Genomic DNA, 25,085 nt, shown 5'->3' with positions numbered 1-25,085 from the left:
TTTCTGGTAAGAAGAGTGGCGGGGCGTATGCCTCATGACTAACGAGACATGGTGTGATGAAAGAAACATACAAGAACTCAAATCCTTCTGTTCACCTGATTTAGAATTCCTCACAATCAAATGTAGACCGCATTATCTTCCAAGAGAATTCTCTTCGATTATAATCACAGCCGTATATATCCCCCAAGCAGACACATCGATGGCTCTGAACGAACTTTATTTAACTCTTTGCAAACTGGAAACCATTTATCCGGAGGCTGCATTCATTGTAGCTGGGGATTTTAACAAAGCTAATCTGAAAACAAGACTCCCTAAATTTTATCAGCATATCGATTGCGCAACCAGGGGCGGTAAAACCTTGGATCATTGTTACTCTAACTTCCGCGACGCATATAAGGCCCTGCCCCGCCCCCCTTTCGGAAAAGCTGACCACGACTCCATTTTGTTGATCCCTGCCTACAGACAGAAACTTAAACAAGAGGCTCCCACGCTGAGGTCTGTCCAACGCTGGTCCGACCAAGCTGACTCCACACTCCAAGACTGCTTCCATCACGTGGACTGGGACATGTTTCGTATTGCGTCAGATAACAATATTGACGAATACGCTGATTCGGTGTGCCAGTTCATTAGAACGTGCGTTGAAGATGTCGTTCCCATAGCAACGATAAAAACATTCCCTAACCAGAAACCGTGGATTGATGGCAGCATTCGCGTGAAACTGAAAGCGCGAACCACTGCTTTTAATCAGGGCAAGGTGTCTGGTAACATGACCGAATACAAACAGTGCAGCTATTCCCTCCGCAAGGCTATCAAACAAGCTAAGCGTCAGTACAGAGACAAAGTAGAATCTCAATTCAACGGCTCAGACACAAGAGGCATGTGGCAGGGTCTACAGTCAATCACGGACTACAAGAAGAAACCCAGCCCAGTCACGGACCAGGATGTCTTGCTCCCAGGCAGACTAAATAACTTTTTTGCCCGTTTTGAGGACAATACAGTGCCACTGACACGGCCTGCAACGAAAACATGCGGTCTCTCCTTCACTGCAGCCGAGGTGAGTAAGACATTTAAACGTGTTAACCCTCGCAAGGCTGCAGGCCCAGACGGCATCCCCAGCCGCGCCCTCAGAGCATGCGCAGACCAGCTGGCCGGTGTGTTTACGGACATATTCAATCAATCCCTATACCAGTCTGCTGTTCCCACATGCTTCAAGAGGGCCACCATTGTTCCTGTTCCAAAGAAAGCTAAGGTAACTGAGCTAAACGACTACCGCCCCGTAGCACTCACTTCCGTCATCATGAAGTGCTTTGAGAGACTAGTCAAGGACCATATCACTTCCACCCTACCTGACACCCTAGACCCACTCCAATAACCTCACACTCAACGTCAACAAAACTAAGGAGATGATTGTGGACTTCAGGAAACAGCAGAGGGAACACCCCCCTATCCACATCGATGGAACAGTAGTGGAGAGGGTAGCAAGTTTTAAGTTTCTCGGCATACACATCACAGACAAACTGAATTGGTCCACTCACACAGACAGCGTCGTGAAGAAGGCGTAGCAGCGCCTCTTCAACCTCAGGAGGCTGAAGAAATTCGGCTTGTCACCAAAAGCACTCACAAACTTCTACAGATGCACAATCGAGAGCATCCTGGCGGGCTGTATCACCGCCTGGTACGGCAACTGCTCCGCCCTCAACCGTAAGGCTCTCCAGAGGGTAGTGAGGTCTGCACAACGCATCACCGGGGGCAAACTACCTGCCCTCCAGGACACCTACACCACCCGATGTTACAGGAAGGCCATAAAGATCATCAAGGACATCAACCACCCGAGCCACTGCCTGTTCACCCCGCTATCATCCAGAGGACCGAGAGACTGAAAAACAGCTTCTATCCCAAGGCCATCAGACTGTTAAACAGCCACCACTAACATTGAGTGGCTGCTGCCAACACACTGACATTGACACTGACCCAACTCCAGCCACTTTAATAATGGGAATTGATGGGAAATGATGTAAATATATCACTAGCCACTTTAAACAATGCTACCTTATATAATGTTACTTACCCTACATTTTTCATCTCATATGCATACGTATATACTGCACTCTATATCATCGACTGCATCCTTATGTAATACATGTATCACTAGCCACTTTAACTATGCCACTTTGTTTACTTTGTCTACATACTCATCTCATATGTATATACTGTACTCGATACCATCTACTGTATGCTGCCCTGTACCATCACTCATTCATATATCCTTATGTACATATTCTTTATCCCCTTACACTGTGTATAAGACAGTAGTTTTGGAATTGTTAGTTAGATTACTTGTTGGTTATTACTGCATTGTCGGAACTAGAAGCACAAGCATTTCGCTACACTCGCATTAACATCTGCTAACCATGTGTATGTGACAAATAAAATTGGATTTGATTTGATTTTGATGTAACCCTAACCCCAATATAACCCTACCCCTAATATAACCCTTACATAACCCTAACCCTAATATAACCCTAACCCTAATATAACCCTAACATAACCATAATATAATCCTAACCATAATACAAGACAAATATAACCCTAACCCTAACATAACCCTAACCCGAATATAACCCTAACCCTAATATAATCCTAACTGTAACAGAACCCTAACATAACCCTGATATAATCCTACCCCTAACATAATCCTAACATAGCCCTAATATAACCCTAACCCTCTAAAATAACCCTAATCCTAACAAAACCCTAACATAACTCTAACCCTAATATAACCCTAACCCTAACCCTATCAAAACCCTAATATAACCCTAACCCTAATATAACCCTAACCATAATTCAAGCCTAATATAACCCTCCATTTCAATTTGTCAGTGATGTGTATGCCAAGGAATTTGAAGCTTTCCACCTTCTGAACTGCAGTCTTGTCAATGTAGATAGGGGGGTGCACCCTCTGCTGTTTCCTGAAATCCACAATCTCGTTTGTTTTGTTGACATTAAGTGTGAGGTTATTTACCTGACGCCACACTCCCAGAGCCCTCACCTCCTCCCTGTAGGCTGTCTCCTCATCGTTGGTAATCAAGCCTACTACTGTTGTGTCGTCTGCATTTAACACCATAGGGTACCATGGTGTTGAATGCTGAGCTATCGTCAATAAACAGCATTCTTACATAGGTATTCCTCTTGTCCAGATGGGATAGGGCAGTTTGCAGAGTAACGGTGATTGCGTCACCTGTGGATCTATTGGGGCTATTAAGTTCAGTTACATTTGCTTTCTTGGGTACAAGGAACAATGGTGGCCGTCTTGAAGCAAGTGGGGACAGCAGACTGGGATGGGGAGAGATTGAATATGCCCGTAAACACACCAGCCAGCTGGTCTGCGCATGCTCTGAGGACGTGGCTAGGGATGCTGTCTGGGCCAGCAGCCTTGCGAGGGTTAACTTAAGGTATAGGGGGCAGCATTTTCACTTTTGGATAAATAGCGTGCCCAATTTCAACTTCCTGCTACTCATGCCAAGAATATAAGATATGCATAGTATTAGTAGATTTGGATGGAAAACACTCTGAAGTTTCTAAATCTGTTAGAATCATGTCTGAGTATAACAGAATTTATGTAGCAGGCAAAACCCAGAGGACTAACCGTTCAGAATTTTTTTGTCTGTTTTTTGTCTGTCTGTTCATTAGAGTTCTCATTGGCAAATTATATTTCTTAGGAACTTGTTTTCAGTTCCTACCGCTTCCACTGGATGTCACCAGTCTTTGGAATATGGTTGAGGTTATTCCTTTGTGCAATGAAGAAGTCCGGCCATCTAGGAAATGGGTAACACTGTTGAGATTTGCGTTAGACTTGAAAAGTAGCGTTTGTTTCCTCTCTTCCTCTATTGAAAACAGATAGACCCGTCTTCAATTTGATCGATTATTAACGTTTAAAATACCTAAAGTTGTGTTATAAAAGTAGTTTGAAATATTTTGGCAAAGTTTATAGGCAACTTTTGAAATATTTTGTAGTGACGTTGCGCATTTTGGAAGCTGTTTTTTTCTGGATCAAACGTGCCAAATAAATGGACATTGTGGATATATATGGACGGAATTAATCGAACAAAAGGAGCAATTGTGATGTTTATGGGACATATTGGAGTGCCAATAAAAGAAGCTCAAAGGTAAGGCATGTTTTATATTTTATTTCTGCGTTTTGTGTGCGCCTGCAGGGTTGAAATATGCTACCCTCTTTGTTTACTGTTGCGCTATCATCAGATACTAGCTTCTTATGCTTTTGAAAGTTAGATTTTTATATCATTTAAAAAAAAATTGCCGCACTGCATTTTCCCTGGGCTTTTGCCCAAGTGGGACGCAACCAACCCCAATACCATAAGAAGTTAACAAGTTTAAATGTTTTACTCACTCACGTATAAGGAAAGGCTACAGTCCTTGGTAGCCGGGCCACGTCGGTGGCACCGTTATCCTCAAAGCGTGCAAAAAACTATTACAAACTACAAAGGGAAGCACAGCCGCGAACTGCCCACTGAGACATGCATGAGAGCACACTGAGGCATGCATGAGAGCATCAGCTGTTCCGGACGACTGCGGGACCAGACTGATTACCAGGACGTGTGCTCCAGGCATGTGCTGACCAACTGGCAGGTGTCTTCACTGATTTTTTCAACATGTCCCTGAATGAGTCTGTAATAGCAGACCACCATAGTCCCTGTGCCCAAGAACACAAAGGCAACCTGCCGAAATGACTACAGACCCGTAGCACTCATATCCGTAGCCATGAAGTGCTTTCAAAGGCTGGTAATGGCTCACATCAACACCATTTTCCCAGAAACAGTAGACCCACTTCAATTTGCATACCGCCCAAACAGATCCACAGATGATGCAATCTCTATTGCACTCCACACTGCCCTTTCCCACCTGGACAAAAGGAACACCTATGTGAGAATGCTGTTCATTGACTACAGCTCAGCGTTCAACACCATAGTACCCTCAAAGCTCATCACCAAGCTATTGATCCTGGGACTAAACACCTCCCTCTGCAACTGGATCCTGGACTTCCTGACAGACCGCCCCCAGAAGGTGAGGGTAGGTAGCAACACATCTGCCACGCTGATCCTCAACACTGGAGCTCCCCAGGGGTGTGTGCTCAGTCCCCCCCTGTACTCCCTGTTCACCCACGACTCCATGGCCAGGCACGACTCCAACACCACCATTAAGTTTGCTGATGACACAACAGTGGTAGGCCTGATCACCGACAACGACAAGACAGCCTATAGGGACGAGGTCAGAGACCTGGCCGGGTGGTGCCAGAATAGGCCATGGAGGCGAAGTAATTACAATAAAAATATTACAATATATAATATGCTGCATGGCAAGCGGTACTGGAGTGCCAAGTCTAGGACAAAAAGGCTTCAACAGTTTTTACACCCAAGCCATAAGACTCCTGAACAGGTAAGCAAATGGTTACCCGGGCTATCTGCATTGTGTCCCGCCAACCCCTCTTTTTACGCTTCTGCTACTCTCTGAGCGTCTGCTAAATGACTTAAATGTAATGTAATGTAAATGTAATATATGCATAGTGCGGTGACCTCACCCATTACAACCAGCATGTCCAGAGATACAACCTCTCTCATCATCACCAAGTGCCTGAGTTTACCTCCGCTGTACCCGCACCCCACCATACCCCTGTCTGCGCATTATGCCCTGAATATATTCTACCATGCCCAGAAATCTGTTCCTTTTACTCTCTGTCCCCAACGCTCTAGGCGACCAGTTTTGATAGCCTTTAGCCGCACCCTCATACTACTCCTCCTCTGTTCCGCGGGTGATGTGGAGGTAAACCCAGGCCCTGCATGTCCCCAGGCACCATCATTTGTTGACTTCTGTGATCGAAAAAGCCTTGGTTTCATGCATGTCAACATCAGAAGCCTCCTCCCTAAGTTTGTTTTACTCACTGCTTTAGCACACTCTGCTAACCCTGATGTCCTTGCCGTGTCAGAATCCTGGCTCAGGAAGGACACCAAAAATTCTGAGATTTCCATACCCAACTATAACATTTTCCGTCAAGATAGAACCGCCAAAGGGGGAGGAGTTGCAGTCTACTGCAGAGATAGCCTGCAAAGTAATGTCATACTTTCCAGGTCCATAGCCAAACAGTTCGAACTACTAATTTGAAAAATTACTCCCTCCAGAAATAAGTCTCTCACTGTGGCCCGGGTATCCTGGAAGGACATTGATCTCATCCCGTCGGTTGAGGATGCCTGGTCATTCTTTAAAAGTAACTCCTCACCATTTTAGATAAGCATGCTCCGTTCAAAAAATGCAGAACTAAAAACAGATATAGCCCTTGGTTCACTCCAGACCTGACTGCCCTCGACCAGCACAAAAACATCCTGTGGCGGACTGCAATAGCATCGAATAGTCCCCGCGATATGCAACTGTTCAGGGAAGTCAGGACCCAATACACGCAGTCAGTCAGGAAAGCTAAGGCCAGTTTCTTCAGGCAGAAGTTTGCATCCTGTAGCTCCAACTCCAAAAAGTTCTGGGACACTGAAGTCAATGGTGAACAAGAGCACCTCCTCCCAGCTGCCCACTGCGCTGAGGCTAGGTAACACGGTCACCACTGATAAACCCATGATTATTGAAAACTTCAACAAACATTTGTCAACGGCTCGCCATGCCTTCCGCCTGGCTACTCCAACCTCGGCCAACAGCTCCGCCCCCCCCCCCGCAGCTACTCGCCCAAGCCTCTCCAGGTTCTCCTTTACCCAAATCCAGATAGCAGATGTTCTGAAAGAGCTGCAAAACCTGGACCCGTACAAATCAGCTGGGCTTGACAATCAGGACCCTCTATTTCTGAAACTATCCGCCGCCATTGTCGCAACCCCTATTACCAGCCTGTTCAACCTCTCTTTCATATTGTCTGAGATCCCCAAGGATTGGAAAGCTGTCGCAGTCATCCCCCTCTTCAAAGGGGGAGACACCCTGGACCCAAACTGTTACAGACCTATATCCATCCTGCCCTGCCTATCTAAGGTCTTCGAAAGCCAAGTCAACAAACAGGTCACTGACCGTCTCGAATCCCACCGTACCTTCTCCGCTGTGCAATCTGGTTTCCGAGCCGGTCACGGGTGCACCTCAGCCACGCTCAAGGTACTAAATGATATCATAACCGCCATCGATAAAAGACAGTACTGTGCAGCCGTCTTCATCGACCTTGCCAAGGCTTTCGACTCTGTCAATCACCATATTCTTATATTCTTATACAGACTCAGTAGCCTCGGTTTCTCGGATGACTGCCTTGCCTGGTTCACCAATTACTTTGCAGACAGAGTTCAGTGTGTCAAATCGGAGGGCATGCTGTCCGGTACTCTGGCAGTCTCTATGGGGTGCCACAGGGTTCAATTCTCGGGCCGACTCTTTTCTCTGCATATATCAATGATGTTGCTCTTGCTGCGGGCGATTCCCTGATCCACCTCTACGCAGGCGACACCATTCTATATACTTCCGGCCCGTCCTTGGACACTGTGCTATCTAACCTCCAAACGAGCTTCAATGCCATACAACACTCCTTCCATGGCCTCCAACTGCTCTTAAACGCTAGTAAAACCAAATGCATGCTTTTCAACCGTTCGCTGCCTGCACCTGCACGTCTGACCAGCATCACCACCCTGGATGGTTCCGACCTTGAATATGTGGACATCTATAAGTACCTAGGTGTCTGGCTTGACTGTAAACTCTCCTTCCAGACTCATATCAAACATCTCCAATCCAAAATCAAATCAAGAGTCGACTTTCTATTCCGCAACAAAGCCTCCTTCACTAACGCTGCCAAGCTTACCCTAGTAAAATTGAGTATCCTACCGATCCTCGACTTCGACGATGTCATCTACAAAATTGCTTCCAACACTCTACTCAGCAAACTGGATGCAGTTTATCACAGTGCCCTCCATTTTGTCACTAAAGCACCTTATACCACCCACCACTGCACATTGTATGCTCTCGTCGCCTGGCCATCGCTACATTTTAGTCGCCAGACCCACTGGCTCCAGGTCATCTACAAGTCCATGCTAGGTAAAGCTCCGCCTTATCTCAGTTCACTGGTCACGATTGCAACACCCACCCGTAACACGCGCTCCAGCAGGTGTATCTCACTGATCATCCTTTAAAGCCAACACATTTACATTTACATTTAAGTCATTTAGCAGACGCTCTTATCCAGAGCGACTTACAACCTCATTTGGCCGCCTTTTGTTCCAGTTCTCTGCTGCCTGTGACTGGAAGGAATTGCAAAAATCGCTGAAGTTTGAGACTTATCTCCCGCACCAACTTCAAACATCTGCTATCTGAGCAGCTAACCGATCGCTGCCGCTGTACATGTCTATCGTTAAATAGCCCACCCATTTTTACCTACCTCATCCCCATACTGTTTTTATTTATTTTATTTTCTGCTCTTTTGCACACCAATATCTCTACCTGTACATGACCATCTGATCATTTATCACTCGTGTTAATCTGCAAAATTGTAATTATTCGCCTACCTCATGCCTTTTGCACACAATGTGTATAGACTCCCCTTTTTTTCTCCTGTGTTATTTACTTGTTAATGGTTTACTCCATGTGTAACTCTGTGTTGTCTGTTCACACTGCTATGCTTTATCTTGTCCAGGTCGCAGTTGCAAATGAGAACTTGTTCTCAACTAGCCTACCTGGTTAAATAAATAAAAATTAAAATAGTCACTTTAACGATACCTACATGTGCATACTACCTCAATAAGCCTGACTAACAGGTGTCTGTATTTAGCTTTGCTACTCTTTTTTTCTGTGGTTTTATTTATTTGCTACTCTTTTTTCTGTGGTTTTATTTCTTTGCTACTCTTTTTTCTGTGGTTTTATTTCTTTACTTACCAGACATACCTTCTTTCTGTTTGGCACCATTGGTTAGAGCCTGTAAGGCTGATTGGATTTGAATGTATTTAGCCTGTCCGGAAGCAAGATGTCGGTCTCGGCAACATGGCTTGTTGCCCTTCTGTAGTCCGTGATTGTCTGTAGTCCCTGACACATAAGTCTCGTGTCTGAGCCGTTGAATTGCGACTCCACTTTTCTCTATACTGACGTTTAGCTTGTTTGATTGTCTTGCAGAGTGAATAACTACACTGTTAAATATGTAATATGCTGCCAACTCCACTTACTGTAATACGCTGCCAACTCCACTTATGTAACACGCTGCCAACTCCACTTATGTAACACGCTGCCAACTCCACTTATGTAATACGCTGCCAACTCCACTTCTGTAATACGCTGCCAACTCCACTTATGTAGTATGCTGCCAACTCCACTTATGTAGTACGCTGCCAACTCCACTTATGTAGTACGCTGCCAACTCCACTTATGTAGTACGCTGCCAACTCCACTTATGTAATATGCTGCCAACTCCACTTATGTAATATGCTGCCAACTCCACTTATGTAATATGCTGCCAACTCCACTTATGTAGTATGCTGCCAACTCCACTTATGTAGTATGCTGCCAAGTCCACTTATGTAGTATGCTGCCAAGTCCACTTATGTAGTATGCTGCCAACTCCACTTATGTAATATGCTGCCAACTCCACTTATGTAGTATGCTGCCAACTCCACTTATGTAATATGCTGCCAACTCCACTTATGTAATATGCTGCCAACTCCACTTATGTAGTATGCTGCCAACTCCACTTATGTAGTATGCTGCCAACTCCACTTATGTAGTATGCTGCCAACTCCACTTATGTAGTATGCTGCCAACTCCACTTATGTAGTATGCTGCCAACTCCACTTATGTAGTATGCTGCCAACTCCACTTATGTAGTATGCTGCCAACTCCACTTATGTAGTATGCTGCCAACTCCACTTATGTAATACGCTGCCAACTCCACTTATGTTATACGCTGCCAACTCCACTTATGTTATACGCTGCCAACTCCACGTATGTAATACGCTGCCAACTCCACGTATGTAATACGCTGCCAACTCCACTTATGTAGTATGCTGCCAACTCCACTTATGTAGTATGCTGCCAACTCCACTTATGTAATACGCTGCCAACTCCACGTATGTAATACGCTGCCAACTCCACGTATGTAATATGCTGCCAACTCCACTTACTGTAGTATGCTGCCAACTCCACTTATGTAGTATGCTGCCAACTCCACTTATGTAGTATGCTGCCAACTCCACTTATGTAATATGCTGCCAACTCCACTTATGTAGTATGCTGCCAACTCCACTTATGTAGTATGCTGCCAACTCCACTTATGTAGTATGCTGCCAACTCCACTTATGTAATATGCTGCCAACTCCACTTATGTAGTATGCTGCCAACTCCACTTATGTAATATGCTGCCAACTCCACTTATGTAATATGCTGCCAACTCCACTTACTGTAGTATGCTGCCAACTCCACTTATGTAATATGCTGCCAACTCCACTTATGTAGTATGCTGCCAACTCCACTTATGTAATATGCTGCCAACTCCACTTATGTAGTATGCTGCCAACTCCACTTATGTAATATGCTGCCAACTCCACTTATGTAGTATGCTGCCAACTCCACTTATGTAGTATGCTGCCAACTCCACTTATGTAGTATGCTGCCAACTCCACTTATGTAATATGCTGCCAACTCCACTTATGTAATATGCTGCCAACTCCACTTATGTAGTATGCTGCCAACTCCACTTATGTAGTATGCTGCCAACTCCACTTATGTAATATGCTGCCAACTCCACTTATGTAGTATGCTGCCAACTCCACTTATGTAATATGCTGCCAACTCCACTTATGTAATGTGCTGCCAACTCCACTTATGTAGTGTGCTGCCAACTCCACTTATGTAATATGCTGCCAACTCCACTTATGTAATATGCTGCCAACTCCACTTATGTAGTATGCTGCCAACTCCACTTATGTAGTATGCTGCCAACTCCACTTATGTAGTATGCTGCCAACTCCACTTATGTAGTATGCTGCCAACTCCACTTATGTAGTATGCTGCCAACTCCACTTATGTAGTATGCTGCCAACTCCACTTATGTAGTATGCTGCCAACTCCACTTATGTAGTATGCTGCCAACTCCACTTATGTAGTATGCTGCCAACTCCACTTATGTAGTATGCTGCCAACTCCACTTATGTAATATGCTGCCAACTCCACTTATGTAATATGCTGCCAACTCCACTTATGTAGTATGCTGCCAACTCCACTTATGTAGTATGCTGCCAACTCCACTTATGTAGTATGCTGCCAACTCCACTTATGTAGTACGCTGCCAACTCCACTTATGTAATACGCTGCCAACTCCACTTATGTAATACGCTGCCAACTCCACGTATGTAATATGCTGCCAACTCCACTTACTGTAGTATGCTGCCAACTCCACTTACTGTAGTATGCTGCCAACTCCACTTACTGTAGTATGCTGCCAACTCCACTTACTGTAGTATGCTGCCAACTCCACTTATGTAATATGCTGCCAACTCCATTTATGTAATATGCTGCCAACTCCATTTATGTAATATGCTGCCAACTCCACTTATGTAGTATGCTGCCAACTCCACTTATGTAGTATGCTGCCAACTCCACTTATGTAGTATGCTGCCAACTCCACTTATGTAGTATGCTGTCAACTCCACTTATGTAGTATGCTGCCAACTCCACTTATGTAATATGCTGCCAACTCCACTTATGTAATATGCTGCCAACTCCACTTATGTAATATGCTGCCAACTCCACTTATGTAATATGCTGCCAACTCCACTTATGTAATATGCTGCCAACTCCACTTATGTAGTATGCTGCCAACTCCACTTATGTAGTATGCTGCCAACTCCACTTACGTAGTATGCTGCCAACTCCACTTATGTAGTACGCTGCCAACTCCACTTATGTAGTATGCTGCCAACTCCACTTATGTAATACGCTGCCAACTCCATTTATGTAATACGCTGCCAACTCCACTTATGTAGTACGCTGCCAACTCCACTTATGTAGTACGCTGCCAACTCCACTTATGTAGTACGCTGCCAACTCCACTTATGTAATATGCTGCCAACTCCACTTATGTAGTATGCTGCCAACTCCACTTATGTAGTATGCTGCCAACTCCACTTATGTAATATGCTGCCAACTCCACTTATGTAGTATGCTGCCAACTCCACTTATGTAGTATGCTGCCAACTCCACTTATGTAATATGCTGCCAACTCCACTTATGTAGTATGCTGCCAACTCCACTTATGTAATATGCTGCCAACTCCACTTATGTAGTATGCTGCCAACTCCACTTATGTAATATGCTGCCAACTCCACTTATGTAGTATGCTGCCAACTCCACTTATGTAGTATGCTGCCAACTCCACGTATGTAATACGCTGCCAACTCCACGTATGTAATACGCTGCCAACTCCACGTATGTAATATGCTACCAACTCCACTTATGTAATATGCTGCCAACTCCACTTATGTAATATGCTGCCAACTCCACTTATGTAATATGCTGCCAACTCCACTTATGTAATATGCTGCCAACTCCACTTACTGTATGTAATATGCCACCAACTCCACATGTGTAACAGGCAGAGGGTTAGGAACCATCTTCACTCCTTTTGTCATATTATCTTCTGATAAATCTATGCTGCTACTATGTCTTGCTGACATACACTAGCTGTCGCTGTACTGATTGACCCTAAATATACGCTGCTACTATAAACACTTGAAACCTTTGTGGTCCGTGGTATCCAATTGGTAGTTACAACCATGTCTCAGCACTGCAACTCCCGCATGGAAAGGAGAGGCGAAGGTCGAGAGAAGTGTGACCTCCGAAACACAACCAAGCTGCACTGCTTCTTGACACAATGCCCACTTCACCCAGAAGCAAGCCGCACCAATGTGTTGGAGGAAACACCGTACACCTGGCAACCGTGTCAGTTGCACTGCACCCAGCCCGCCGCAGGAGTCGCTAGTGCGCGATGGCACAAGGACATCCCTGCCGGCCAAACCCTCCCCTAACCCGGGCGACGCTGGGCCAATTGTGCACCGCCCCCAGCCATGTCTGGCTGTGACAGAGTATGGACTCGAACTCAGAATCTGTAGTGGCACAGCTAGCACTGCCATGCAGTGCCTTAGACCACTGCACCACTCGGGAGGCCAAAAAGCAAACGTTTTTGAGAAAGATCAATTGTATTGAGTACATTTCTTTTTTTATTTTCGGTTTGATAAGAGATGAACATTTTATGAATTTAAGGTTATTTGTCAATGTAAAAATCTAAAATGCACAGCTTTTATGTTTGTGTCATTAGATTTGGGGTGTGGTGGGATGAGGTTGCGAGAAATCCTAGCAAAAAAAGGGGTTTCACAGAAATTTGAATGAAAAAATAGGATCCATGCTTAAAAAATTGGAATACCACTTTTCTAGACTGAAAAGCCCCACCACCTCCACTGAGGAGGATGGCAAACCCCACCCACCTCCTCTGAGGAGGATGGCAAACCCCACCCACCTCCTCTGAGGAGGATGGCAAACCCCACCCACCTCCACTGAAGATGATAGCTAAGCCCCACCCACCTCAATTGAGGATGATGGCAAACCCCACCCACCTCCACTGAGGATGATAGTTAAGCCCCACCCACCTCAATTGAGGATGATGGCAAACCCCACCCACCTCAATTGAGGATGATAGCTAAGCCCCACCCCTCAATTGAGGTGGTTGTCATTATATAAGGATGCTAATAATAATATTACAATACTAACCTCCACTGAGGATGATGACGGCGAGGAAGAGTGCCATATCACTGTCATACAGCTCCAGGGTGTTGAACTTAACAGAGAACTCAAACTTGGGTTCCATCATATCACAGAAGGGTTTCCTCAGGCTCTTTAGGAACTCTCTCGTCATGAAGATCTGTCCATAGGAGATCAGTGTACCATCTTTGTTCATGAGTGGAGCCCACATGATGATGAGCACCTCGATGACGCCATACTTCAGCAGAGTCACCTGATCGTTCAGGTCCAATCCCACGAAGCCAGGGATGCTCTTAGCGAACTCTGTGACCTCCCGGACAGCCTCGGCGGAGCGCGACTGACAGCTGTAGAAGAACCTGAGCTGCACCTCGTCAGTGGGCTCTTGGACCAGACCAACACCTCCACCTAGACCTCCACCTACAGCCAGACCTTCACTCACTGCCAGACATCCACCTGCAGCAAATCATATTTGTTCAGTGTTATTTCATATACACTGAACAAAAATATAAACACAACATGTACAGTGTTGGTCCCATGATTCATGAGCTGAAATAAAAGACGCTTAAAATGTTCCATATGCACAAAAACGTGTGGCATATCAAGAAGCGAATTAAACAGCATGATCATTACACAGGTGCACCTTGTGCTGGGACAACAAAAAGCCACTAAAATGTGCAGTTTTGTCACACAACAATGCCACGGACGTCTTAAGTTGAGACAGCATGCAATTGGCATGCTGACTGCAGGAATGTCAGAAATCAGAGCTGTTGCCAGAGAATTGCATCTTAATTTCTCTACCATAAGCCACCTCCAATGTTGATTTAGATAATTTGGCAGTACGTCCAACCGGTATCACAATTTCAGACCACGTGTAACCATACCAGCCCAGGACCTTCACATCTGGCTTTGTCACCTGCGGGATAGTCTCAGAACAGCCACCAGATAGCTGATGAAACTGAGTTTGCACAACCAAATAAGTTCTACGCAAACTGTTAGAGACAGTCTCAGGGAATCTCATCTGCGCACTCGTCGTCCTCACAAGGGTCTTGACCTGACTGCAGTTCGGCATCGTAACTGACTTCAGTGGGCAAATGCTCACCTTCGATGGCCACTGGAAAGCTGGAGAAGTGTGTTCTTATGGATGAATCCCGGTTTCAACCGGGCAGATGGCTCGTGTGGGCAAGCGGTTTGCTGATGTCAACGTTGTGAACAGAGTGCCCCATGGTGGCAGTGGGGTTATGGTATGGGCAGCTATAAGCTACGGACAATGAACACAATTGGATTTTATCAAAGGCAATTTGAATGTACAGAGATACCGTGAGCCCCATTGTCGTGCCACTCATCCACCGCCATCAGCTCATGTTTAAGCATCATAATGCACGGCCCCATCAACTCCCCTATCTATTTTTTAAGGTATCTGTGACCAACTGATGCATATCTGTATTCCCAGTCATGGGAAATCCATAGATAAGGGACGAATGCATTTATTTCAATTGACTAATTTCCTTACATGAACTGTAACTCAGTAAAATCTTTTAAATTGTTGCATGTTGAGTGTATATGTTTGTTCAGTGTAGAAAGGTAACTAACCACTCTACAAAAAAATAAAAGATAAATAGGAGAAAAAAAAGGTACAGGGAAAACAGTCACAGAGGACAGATACAACATGATAATACCTAGACCACAGACAACCCCACAGAGGACAGATACAACATGATAATACCTAGACCACAGCCAACCCCACAGAGGACAGATACATGATAATACCTAGACCACAGACAACCCCACAGAGGACAGATACAACATGATAATACCTAGACCACAGCCAACCCCACAGAGGACAGATACAACATGATAATACCTAGACCACAGACAACCCCACAGAGGACAGATACAACATGATAATACCTAGACCACAGCCAACCCCACAGAGGACAGATACAACATGATAATACCTAGACCACAGCCAACCCCACAGAGGACAGATACAACATGATAATACCTAGACCACAACCAACCCCACAGAGGACAGATACAACATGATAATACCTAGACCACAACCAACCCCACAGAGGACAGATACAACATGATAATACCTAGACCACAGCCAACCCCACAGAGGACAGATACAACATGATACTACCTAGACCACAACCAACCCCACAGAGGACAGATACAACATGATACTACCTAGACCACAACCAACCCCACAGAGGACAGATACAACATGATAATACCTAGACCACAGACAACCCCACAGAGGACAGATACAACATGATAATACCTAGACCACAGCCAACCCCACAGAGGACAGATACAACATGATAATACCTAGACCACAGCCAACCCCACAGAGGACAGATACAACATGATAATACCTAGACCACAGCCAACCCCACAGAGGACAGATACAACATGATAATACCTAGACCACAGCCAACCCCACAGAGGACAGATACAACATGATAATACCTAGACCACAGCCAACCCCACAGAGGACAGATACAACATGATAATACCTAGACCACAGCCAACCCCACAGAGGACAGATACAACATGATAATACCTAGACCACAGCCAACCCCACAGAGGACAGATACAACATGATAATACCTAGACCACAGCCAACCCCACAGAGGACAGATACAACATGATAATACCTAGACCACAGCCAACCCCACAGAGGACAGATACAACATGATAATACCTAGACCACAACCAACCCCACAGAGGACAGATACAACATGATAATACCTAGACCACAACCAACCCCACAGAGGACAGATACAACATGATAATACCTAGACCACAGCCAACCCCACAGAGGACAGATACAACATGATAATACCTAGACCACAGCCAATCCCACAGAGGACAGATACAACATGATAATACCTAGACCACAACCAACCCCACAGAGGACAGATACAACATGATAATACCTAGACCACAGCCAACCCCACAGAGGACAGATACAACATGATAATACCTAGACCACAGCCAACCCCACAGAGGACAGATACAACATGATAATACCTAGACCACAACCAACCCCACAGAGGACAGATACAACATGATAATACCTAGACCACAACCAACCCCACAGAGGACAGATACAACATGATAATACCTAGACCACAGCCAACCCCACAGAGGACAGATACAACATGATAATACCTAGACCACAGCCAATCCCACAGAGGACAGATACAACATGATAATTAATACCTAGACCACAACCAACCCCACAGAGGACAGATACAACATGATAATACCTAGACCACAGCCAACCCCACAGAGGACAGATACAACATGATAATACCTAGACCACAGCCAGCTCCAGTCCCAGCCTCAGTCCCCGCCTCAGTCCTGGTCTCCTGGACAACATGGATGGGCATCTGCCTGCAGTTGATAAACCTCTCTCCTTCCTGAAGAGACTTCATGTCATGGATTACAAACGGCTGCAGAGAGACAACAAACAAAATAAAAATCAAGCACATTACTGTGAAACATGCCGACTATCTGGAGACAAGGAAACACCCTGTCATAACATGATGACTATCTGGAGACAACACCCTGTTATAACATGATGACTATCTGGAGACAACACCCTGTTATAACATGATGACTATCTGGAGACAACACCCTGTTATAGCATGATGACTATCTGGAGACAACACCCTGTCATAACATGATGACTATCTGGAGACAACACCCTGTTATAACATGATGACTATCTGGAGACAACACCCTGTTATAACATGACTAACTGGAGACAACACCCTGTTATAACATGATGACTGTCTGGAGACAACACCCTGTTATAACATGATGACTAACTGGAGACAACACCCTGTTATAACATGATGACTATCTGGAGACAACACCCTGTTATAACATGATGACTATCTGGAGACAACACCCTGTTATAACATGATGACTAACTGGAGACAACACCCTGTTATAACATGATGACTATCTGGAGACAACACCCTGTTATAACATGATGACTATCTGGAGACAAGGAAACACCCTGTCATAACATGATGACTATCTGGAGACAACACCCTGTTATAACATGATGACTATCTGGAGACAACATCCTGTTATAACATGATGACTAACTGGAGACAACATCCTGTTATAACATGATGACTATCTGGAGACAACATCCTGTTATAACATGATGACTATCTGGAGACAACATCCTGTCATAACATGATGACTATCTGGAGACAAGGAAACACCCTGTCATAACATGATGACTATCTGGAGACACCACCCTGTCATAACATGATGACTATCTGGAGACAAGGAAACACCCTGTCATAACATGATGACTATCTGGAGACAACACCCTGTTATAACATGATGACTATCTGGAGACAACACCCTGTTATAACATGACTAACTGGAGACAACACCCTGTTATAACATGATGACTATCTGGAGACAACACCCTGTTATAACATGACTAACTGGAGACAACACCCTGTTATAACATGATGACTAACTGGAGACAACACCCTGTTATAACATGACTAACTGGAGACAACACCCTGTTATAACATGATGACTATCTGGAGACAAGGAAACACCCTGTCATAACATGATGACTATCTGGAGACAACACCCTGTTATAACATGATGACTATCTGGAGACAACACCCTGTTATAACATGATGACTATCTGGAGACAAGGAAACACCCTGTCATAACATGATGACTATCTGGAGACAACACCCTGTTATAACATGATGACTATCTGGAGACAACACCCTGTTATAACATGATGACTAACTGGAGACAACACCCTGTTATAACATGATGACTATCTGGAGACAACACCCTGTCATAACATGATGACTATCTGGAGACAACTCCCTGTTATAACATGACTAACTGGAGACAACACCCTGTTATAACATGACTATCTGGAGACAACACCCTGTCATAACACGATGACTATCTGGAGACAACACCCTGTTATAACATGATGACTATCTGGAGACAACTCCCTGTTATAACATGACTAACTGGAGACAACACCCTGTTATAACATGACTAACTGGAGACAACACCCTGTTATAACATGATGACTATCTGGAGACAACACCCTGTCATAACATGATGACTATCTGGAGACAACTCCCTGTTATAACATGACTAACTGGAGACAACACCCTGTTATAACATGACTAACTGGAGACAACACCCTGTTATAACATGATGACTATCTGGAGACAACACCCTGTTATAACATGACTAACTGGAGACAACACCCTGTTATAACATGATGACTATCTGGAGACAACACCCTGTTATAACATGATGACTAACTGGAGACAACACCCTGTTATAACATGATGACTATCTGGAGACAACACCCTGTTATAACATGATGACTATCTGGAGACAACACCCTGTTATAACATGATGACTAACTGGAGACAACACCCTGTTATAACATGATGACTATCTGGAGACAACACCCTGTTATAACATGACTAACTGGAGACAACACCCTGTCATAACATGATGACTATCTGGAGACAACACCCTGTCATAACATGATGACTATCTGGAGACAAGGAAACACCCTGTCATAACATGATGACTATCTGGAGACAAGGAAACACCCTGTCATAACATGATGACTATCTGGAGACAACACCCTGTTATAACATGATGACTATCTGGAGACAACACCCTGTTATAGCATGATGACTATCTGGAGACAACACCCTGTCATAACATGATGACTATCTGGAGACAACACCCTGTTATAACATGATGACTATCTGGAGACAACACCCTGTTATAACATGACTAACTGGAGACAACACCCTGTTATAACATGACTATCTGGAGACAACACCCTGTCATAACATGATGACTATCTGGAGACAACACCCTGTTATAACATGATGACTATCTGGAGACAACTCCCTGTTATAACATGACTAACTGGAGACAACACCCTGTTATAACATGACTAACTGGAGACAACACCCTGTTATAACATGATGACTATCTGGAGACAACACCCTGTCATAACATGATGACTATCTGGAGACAACTCCCTGTTATAACATGACTAACTGGAGACAACACCCTGTTATAACATGACTAACTGGAGACAACACCCTGTTATAACATGATGACTATCTGGAGACAACACCCTGTTATAACATGACTAACTGGAGACAACACCCTGTTATAACATGATGACTATCTGGAGACAACACCCTGTTATAACATGATGACTAACTGGAGACAACACCCTGTTATAACATGATGACTATCTGGAGACAACACCCTGTTATAACATGATGACTATCTGGAGACAACACCCTGTTATAACATGATGACTAACTGGAGACAACACCCTGTTATAACATGATGACTATCTGGAGACAACACCCTGTTATAACATGACTAACTGGAGACAACACCCTGTCATAACATGATGACTATCTGGAGACAACACCCTGTCATAACATGATGACTATCTGGAGACAAGGAAACACCCTGTCATAACATGATGACTATCTGGAGACAAGGAAACACCCTGTCATAACATGATGACTATCTGGAGACAACACCCTGTTATAACATGATGACTATCTGGAGACAACACCCTGTTATAGCATGATGACTATCTGGAGACAACACCCTGTCATAACATGATGACTATCTGGAGACAACACCCTGTTATAACATGATGACTATCTGGAGACAACACCCTGTTATAACATGACTAACTGGAGACAACACCCTGTTATAACATGATGACTATCTGGAGACAACACCCTGTTATAACATGACTAACTGGAGACAACACCCTGTTATAACATGATGACTATCTGGAGACAAGGAAACACCCTGTCATAACATGATGACTATCTGGAGACAAGGAAACACCCTGTCATAACATGATGACTATCTGGAGACAACACCCTGTTATAACATGATGACTATCTGGAGACAACACCCTGTTATAGCATGATGACTATCTGGAGACAACACCCTGTCATAACATGATGACTATCTGGAGACAACACCCTGTTATAACATGATGACTATCTGGAGACAACACCCTGTTATAACATGACTAACTGGAGACAACACCCTGTTATAACATGATGACTATCTGGAGACAAGGAAACACCCTGTCATAACATGATGACTAACTGGAGACAACACCCTGTTATAACATGATGACTATCTGGAGACAAGGAAACACCCTGTCATAACATGATGACTATCTGGAGACAACACCCTGTTATAACATGATGACTATCTGGAGACAAGGAAACACCCTGTCATAACATGATGACTATCTGGAGACGACACCCTGTTATAACATGATGACTATCTGGAGACAACACCCTGTTATAACATGATGACTATCTGGAGACAACACCCTGTTATAACATGATGACTATCTGGAGACAAGGAAACACCCTGTTATAACATGATGACTATCTGGAGACAACACCCTGTTATAACATGACTAACTGGAGACAACACCCTGTTATAACATGATGACTATCTGGAGACAACACCCTGTTATAGCATGATGACTATCTGGAGACAACACCCTGTCATAACATGATGACTATCTGGAGACAACACCCTGTTATAACATGATGACTATCTGGAGACAACACCCTGTTATAACATGACTAACTGGAGACAACACCCTGTTATAACATGACTAACTGGAGACAACACCCTGTTATAACATGATGACTATCTGGAGACAAGGAAACACCCTGTCATAACATGATGACTATCTGGAGACAACACCCTGTTATAACATGATGACTATCTGGAGACAACACCCTGTTATAACATGACTAACTGGAGACAACACCCTGTTATAACATGACTAACTGGAGACACCACCCTGTTATAACATGATGACTATCTGGAGACAACACCCTGTTATAACATGATGACTATCTGGAGACAACACCCTGTTATAACATGATGACTATCTGGAGACAAGGAAACACCCTGTCATAACATGATGACTATCTGGAGACAACACCCTGTTATAACATGATGACTATCTGGAGACACCACCCTGTTATAACATGACTAACTGGAGACAACACCCTGTCATAACATGATGACTAACTGGAGACAACACCCTGTTATAACATGATGACTAACTGGAGACAACACCCTGTTATAACATGATGACTATCTGGAGACAAGGAAACACCCTGTTATAACATGATGACTATCTGGAGACAACACCCTGTTATAACATGATGACTATCTGGAGACAACACCCTGTTATAACATGACTAACTGGAGACAACACCCTGTTATACCATGATGACTATCTGGAGACAACACCCTGTTATAACATGATGACTATCTGGAGACAACACCCTGTCATAACATGACTAACTGGAGACAACACCCTGTTATAACATGATGACTATCTGGAGACAACACCCTGTTATAACATGATGACTATCTGGAGACAACACCCTGTTATAACATGATGACTGTCTGGAGACAACACCCTGTTATAACATGATGACTGTCTGGAGACAACACCCTGTTATAACATGATGACTATCTGGAGACAACACCCTGTTATAACATGATGACTATCTGGAGACAACACCCTGTTATAACATGATGACTATCTGGAGACAACACCCTGTTATAACATGATGACTATCTGGAGACAAGGAAACACCCTGTCATAACATGATGACTATCTGGAGACAACACCCTGTCATAACACGATGACTATCTGGAGACAAGGAAACACCCTGTCATAACATGATGACTATCTGGAGACAACACCCTGTCATACCACGATGACTATCTGGAGACAAGGAAACACCCTGTCATAACATGATGACTATCTGGAGACAACACCCTGTTATAACATGACTAACTGGAGACAACACCCTGTTATAACATGACTATCTGGAGACAACACCCTGTCATAACATGATGACTATCTGGAGACAACACCCTGTTATAACATGATGACTATCTGGAGACAACTCCCTGTTATAACATGACTAACTGGAGACAACACCCTGTTATAACATGACTAACTGGAGACAACACCCTGTTATAACATGATGACTATCTGGAGACAACACCCTGTCATAACATGATGACTATCTGGAGACAACTCCCTGTTATAACATGACTAACTGGAGACAACACCCTGTTATAACATGACTAACTGGAGACAACACCCTGTTATAACATGATGACTATCTGGAGACAACACCCTGTTATAACATGACTAACTGGAGACAACACCCTGTTATAACATGATGACTATCTGGAGACAACACCCTGTTATAACATGATGACTAACTGGAGACAACACCCTGTTATAACATGATGACTATCTGGAGACAACACCCTGTTATAACATGATGACTATCTGGAGACAACACCCTGTTATAACATGATGACTAACTGGAGACAACACCCTGTTATAACATGATGACTATCTGGAGACAACACCCTGTTATAACATGACTAACTGGAGACAACACCCTGTCATAACATGATGACTATCTGGAGACAACACCCTGTCATAACATGATGACTATCTGGAGACAAGGAAACACCCTGTCATAACATGATGACTATCTGGAGACAAGGAAACACCCTGTCATAACATGATGACTATCTGGAGACAACACCCTGTTATAACATGATGACTATCTGGAGACAACACCCTGTTATAGCATGATGACTATCTGGAGACAACACCCTGTCATAACATGATGACTATCTGGAGACAACACCCTGTTATAACATGATGACTATCTGGAGACAACACCCTGTTATAACATGACTAACTGGAGACAACACCCTGTTATAACATGATGACTATCTGGAGACAACACCCTGTTATAACATGACTAACTGGAGACAACACCCTGTTATAACATGATGACTATCTGGAGACAAGGAAACACCCTGTCATAACATGATGACTATCTGGAGACAAGGAAACACCCTGTCATAACATGATGACTATCTGGAGACAACACCCTGTTATAACATGATGACTATCTGGAGACAACACCCTGTTATAGCATGATGACTATCTGGAGACAACACCCTGTCATAACATGATGACTATCTGGAGACAACACCCTGTTATAACATGATGACTATCTGGAGACAACACCCTGTTATAACATGACTAACTGGAGACAACACCCTGTTATAACATGATGACTATCTGGAGACAAGGAAACACCCTGTCATAACATGATGACTAACTGGAGACAACACCCTGTTATAACATGATGACTATCTGGAGACAAGGAAACACCCTGTCATAACATGATGACTATCTGGAGACAACACCCTGTTATAACATGATGACTATCTGGAGACAAGGAAACACCCTGTCATAACATGATGACTATCTGGAGACGACACCCTGTTATAACATGATGACTATCTGGAGACAACACCCTGTTATAACATGATGACTATCTGGAGACAACACCCTGTTATAACATGATGACTATCTGGAGACAAGGAAACACCCTGTTATAACATGATGACTATCTGGAGACAACACCCTGTTATAACATGACTAACTGGAGACAACACCCTGTTATAACATGATGACTATCTGGAGACAACACCCTGTTATAGCATGATGACTATCTGGAGACAACACCCTGTCATAACATGATGACTATCTGGAGACAACACCCTGTTATAACATGATGACTATCTGGAGACAACACCCTGTTATAACATGACTAACTGGAGACAACACCCTGTTATAACATGACTAACTGGAGACAACACCCTGTTATAACATGATGACTATCTGGAGACAAGGAAACACCCTGTCATAACATGATGACTATCTGGAGACAACACCCTGTTATAACATGATGACTATCTGGAGACAACACCCTGTTATAACATGACTAACTGGAGACAACACCCTGTTATAACATGACTAACTGGAGACACCACCCTGTTATAACATGATGACTATCTGGAGACAACACCCTGTTATAACATGATGACTATCTGGAGACAACACCCTGTTATAACATGATGACTATCTGGAGACAAGGAAACACCCTGTCATAACATGATGACTATCTGGAGACAACACCCTGTTATAACATGATGACTATCTGGAGACAACACCCTGTTATAACATGACTAACTGGAGACAACACCCTGTCATAACATGATGACTATCTGGAGACAACACCCTGTTATAACATGACTAACTGGAGACAACACCCTGTTATAACATGATGACTATCTGG

General features: G+C 44.0%; 1 protein-coding gene and 1 long non-coding RNA gene across 3 annotated transcripts in view; both read right to left on the bottom strand.

The window, feature by feature from the left end:
* The window catches only part of pparg (peroxisome proliferator-activated receptor gamma), a 171,306-nt gene that overhangs the window by 39,093 nt on the left and 107,128 nt on the right, over positions 1-25,085 (bottom strand). The window contains exons 6-7 of the mRNA XM_052501281.1: positions 17,099-17,237; positions 13,786-14,229 (exon numbers count right to left, since the gene is read on the bottom strand). Coding sequence (XP_052357241.1) covers positions 13,786-14,229; positions 17,099-17,237 — 583 coding nt within the window. The remainder of the gene's footprint in view (positions 1-13,785; positions 14,230-17,098; positions 17,238-25,085) is intronic.
* LOC127918099 (uncharacterized) lies at positions 15,882-17,080 on the bottom strand. Of its 2 annotated transcripts, XR_008098786.1 has the most exons (4): positions 17,052-17,080; positions 16,719-16,812; positions 16,390-16,483; positions 15,882-15,919 (listed from the first exon to the last, which is right to left on the bottom strand). It is a non-coding gene; the product is annotated as an uncharacterized LOC127918099 (long non-coding RNA). The 2 variants fall into 2 exon arrangements; XR_008098785.1 differs by lacking the exon at positions 17,052-17,080 and having other exon boundaries at positions 16,719-16,895.

This window comes from Oncorhynchus keta, unplaced genomic scaffold, assembly GCF_023373465.1.
Source record: "Oncorhynchus keta strain PuntledgeMale-10-30-2019 unplaced genomic scaffold, Oket_V2 Un_contig_1319_pilon_pilon, whole genome shotgun sequence".
NCBI lineage: Eukaryota > Metazoa > Chordata > Actinopteri > Salmoniformes > Salmonidae > Oncorhynchus > Oncorhynchus keta.
The sequence above is the reverse complement of the archived record's forward strand: the minus strand, read 5'-3'. Positions and strand labels throughout refer to the sequence as shown.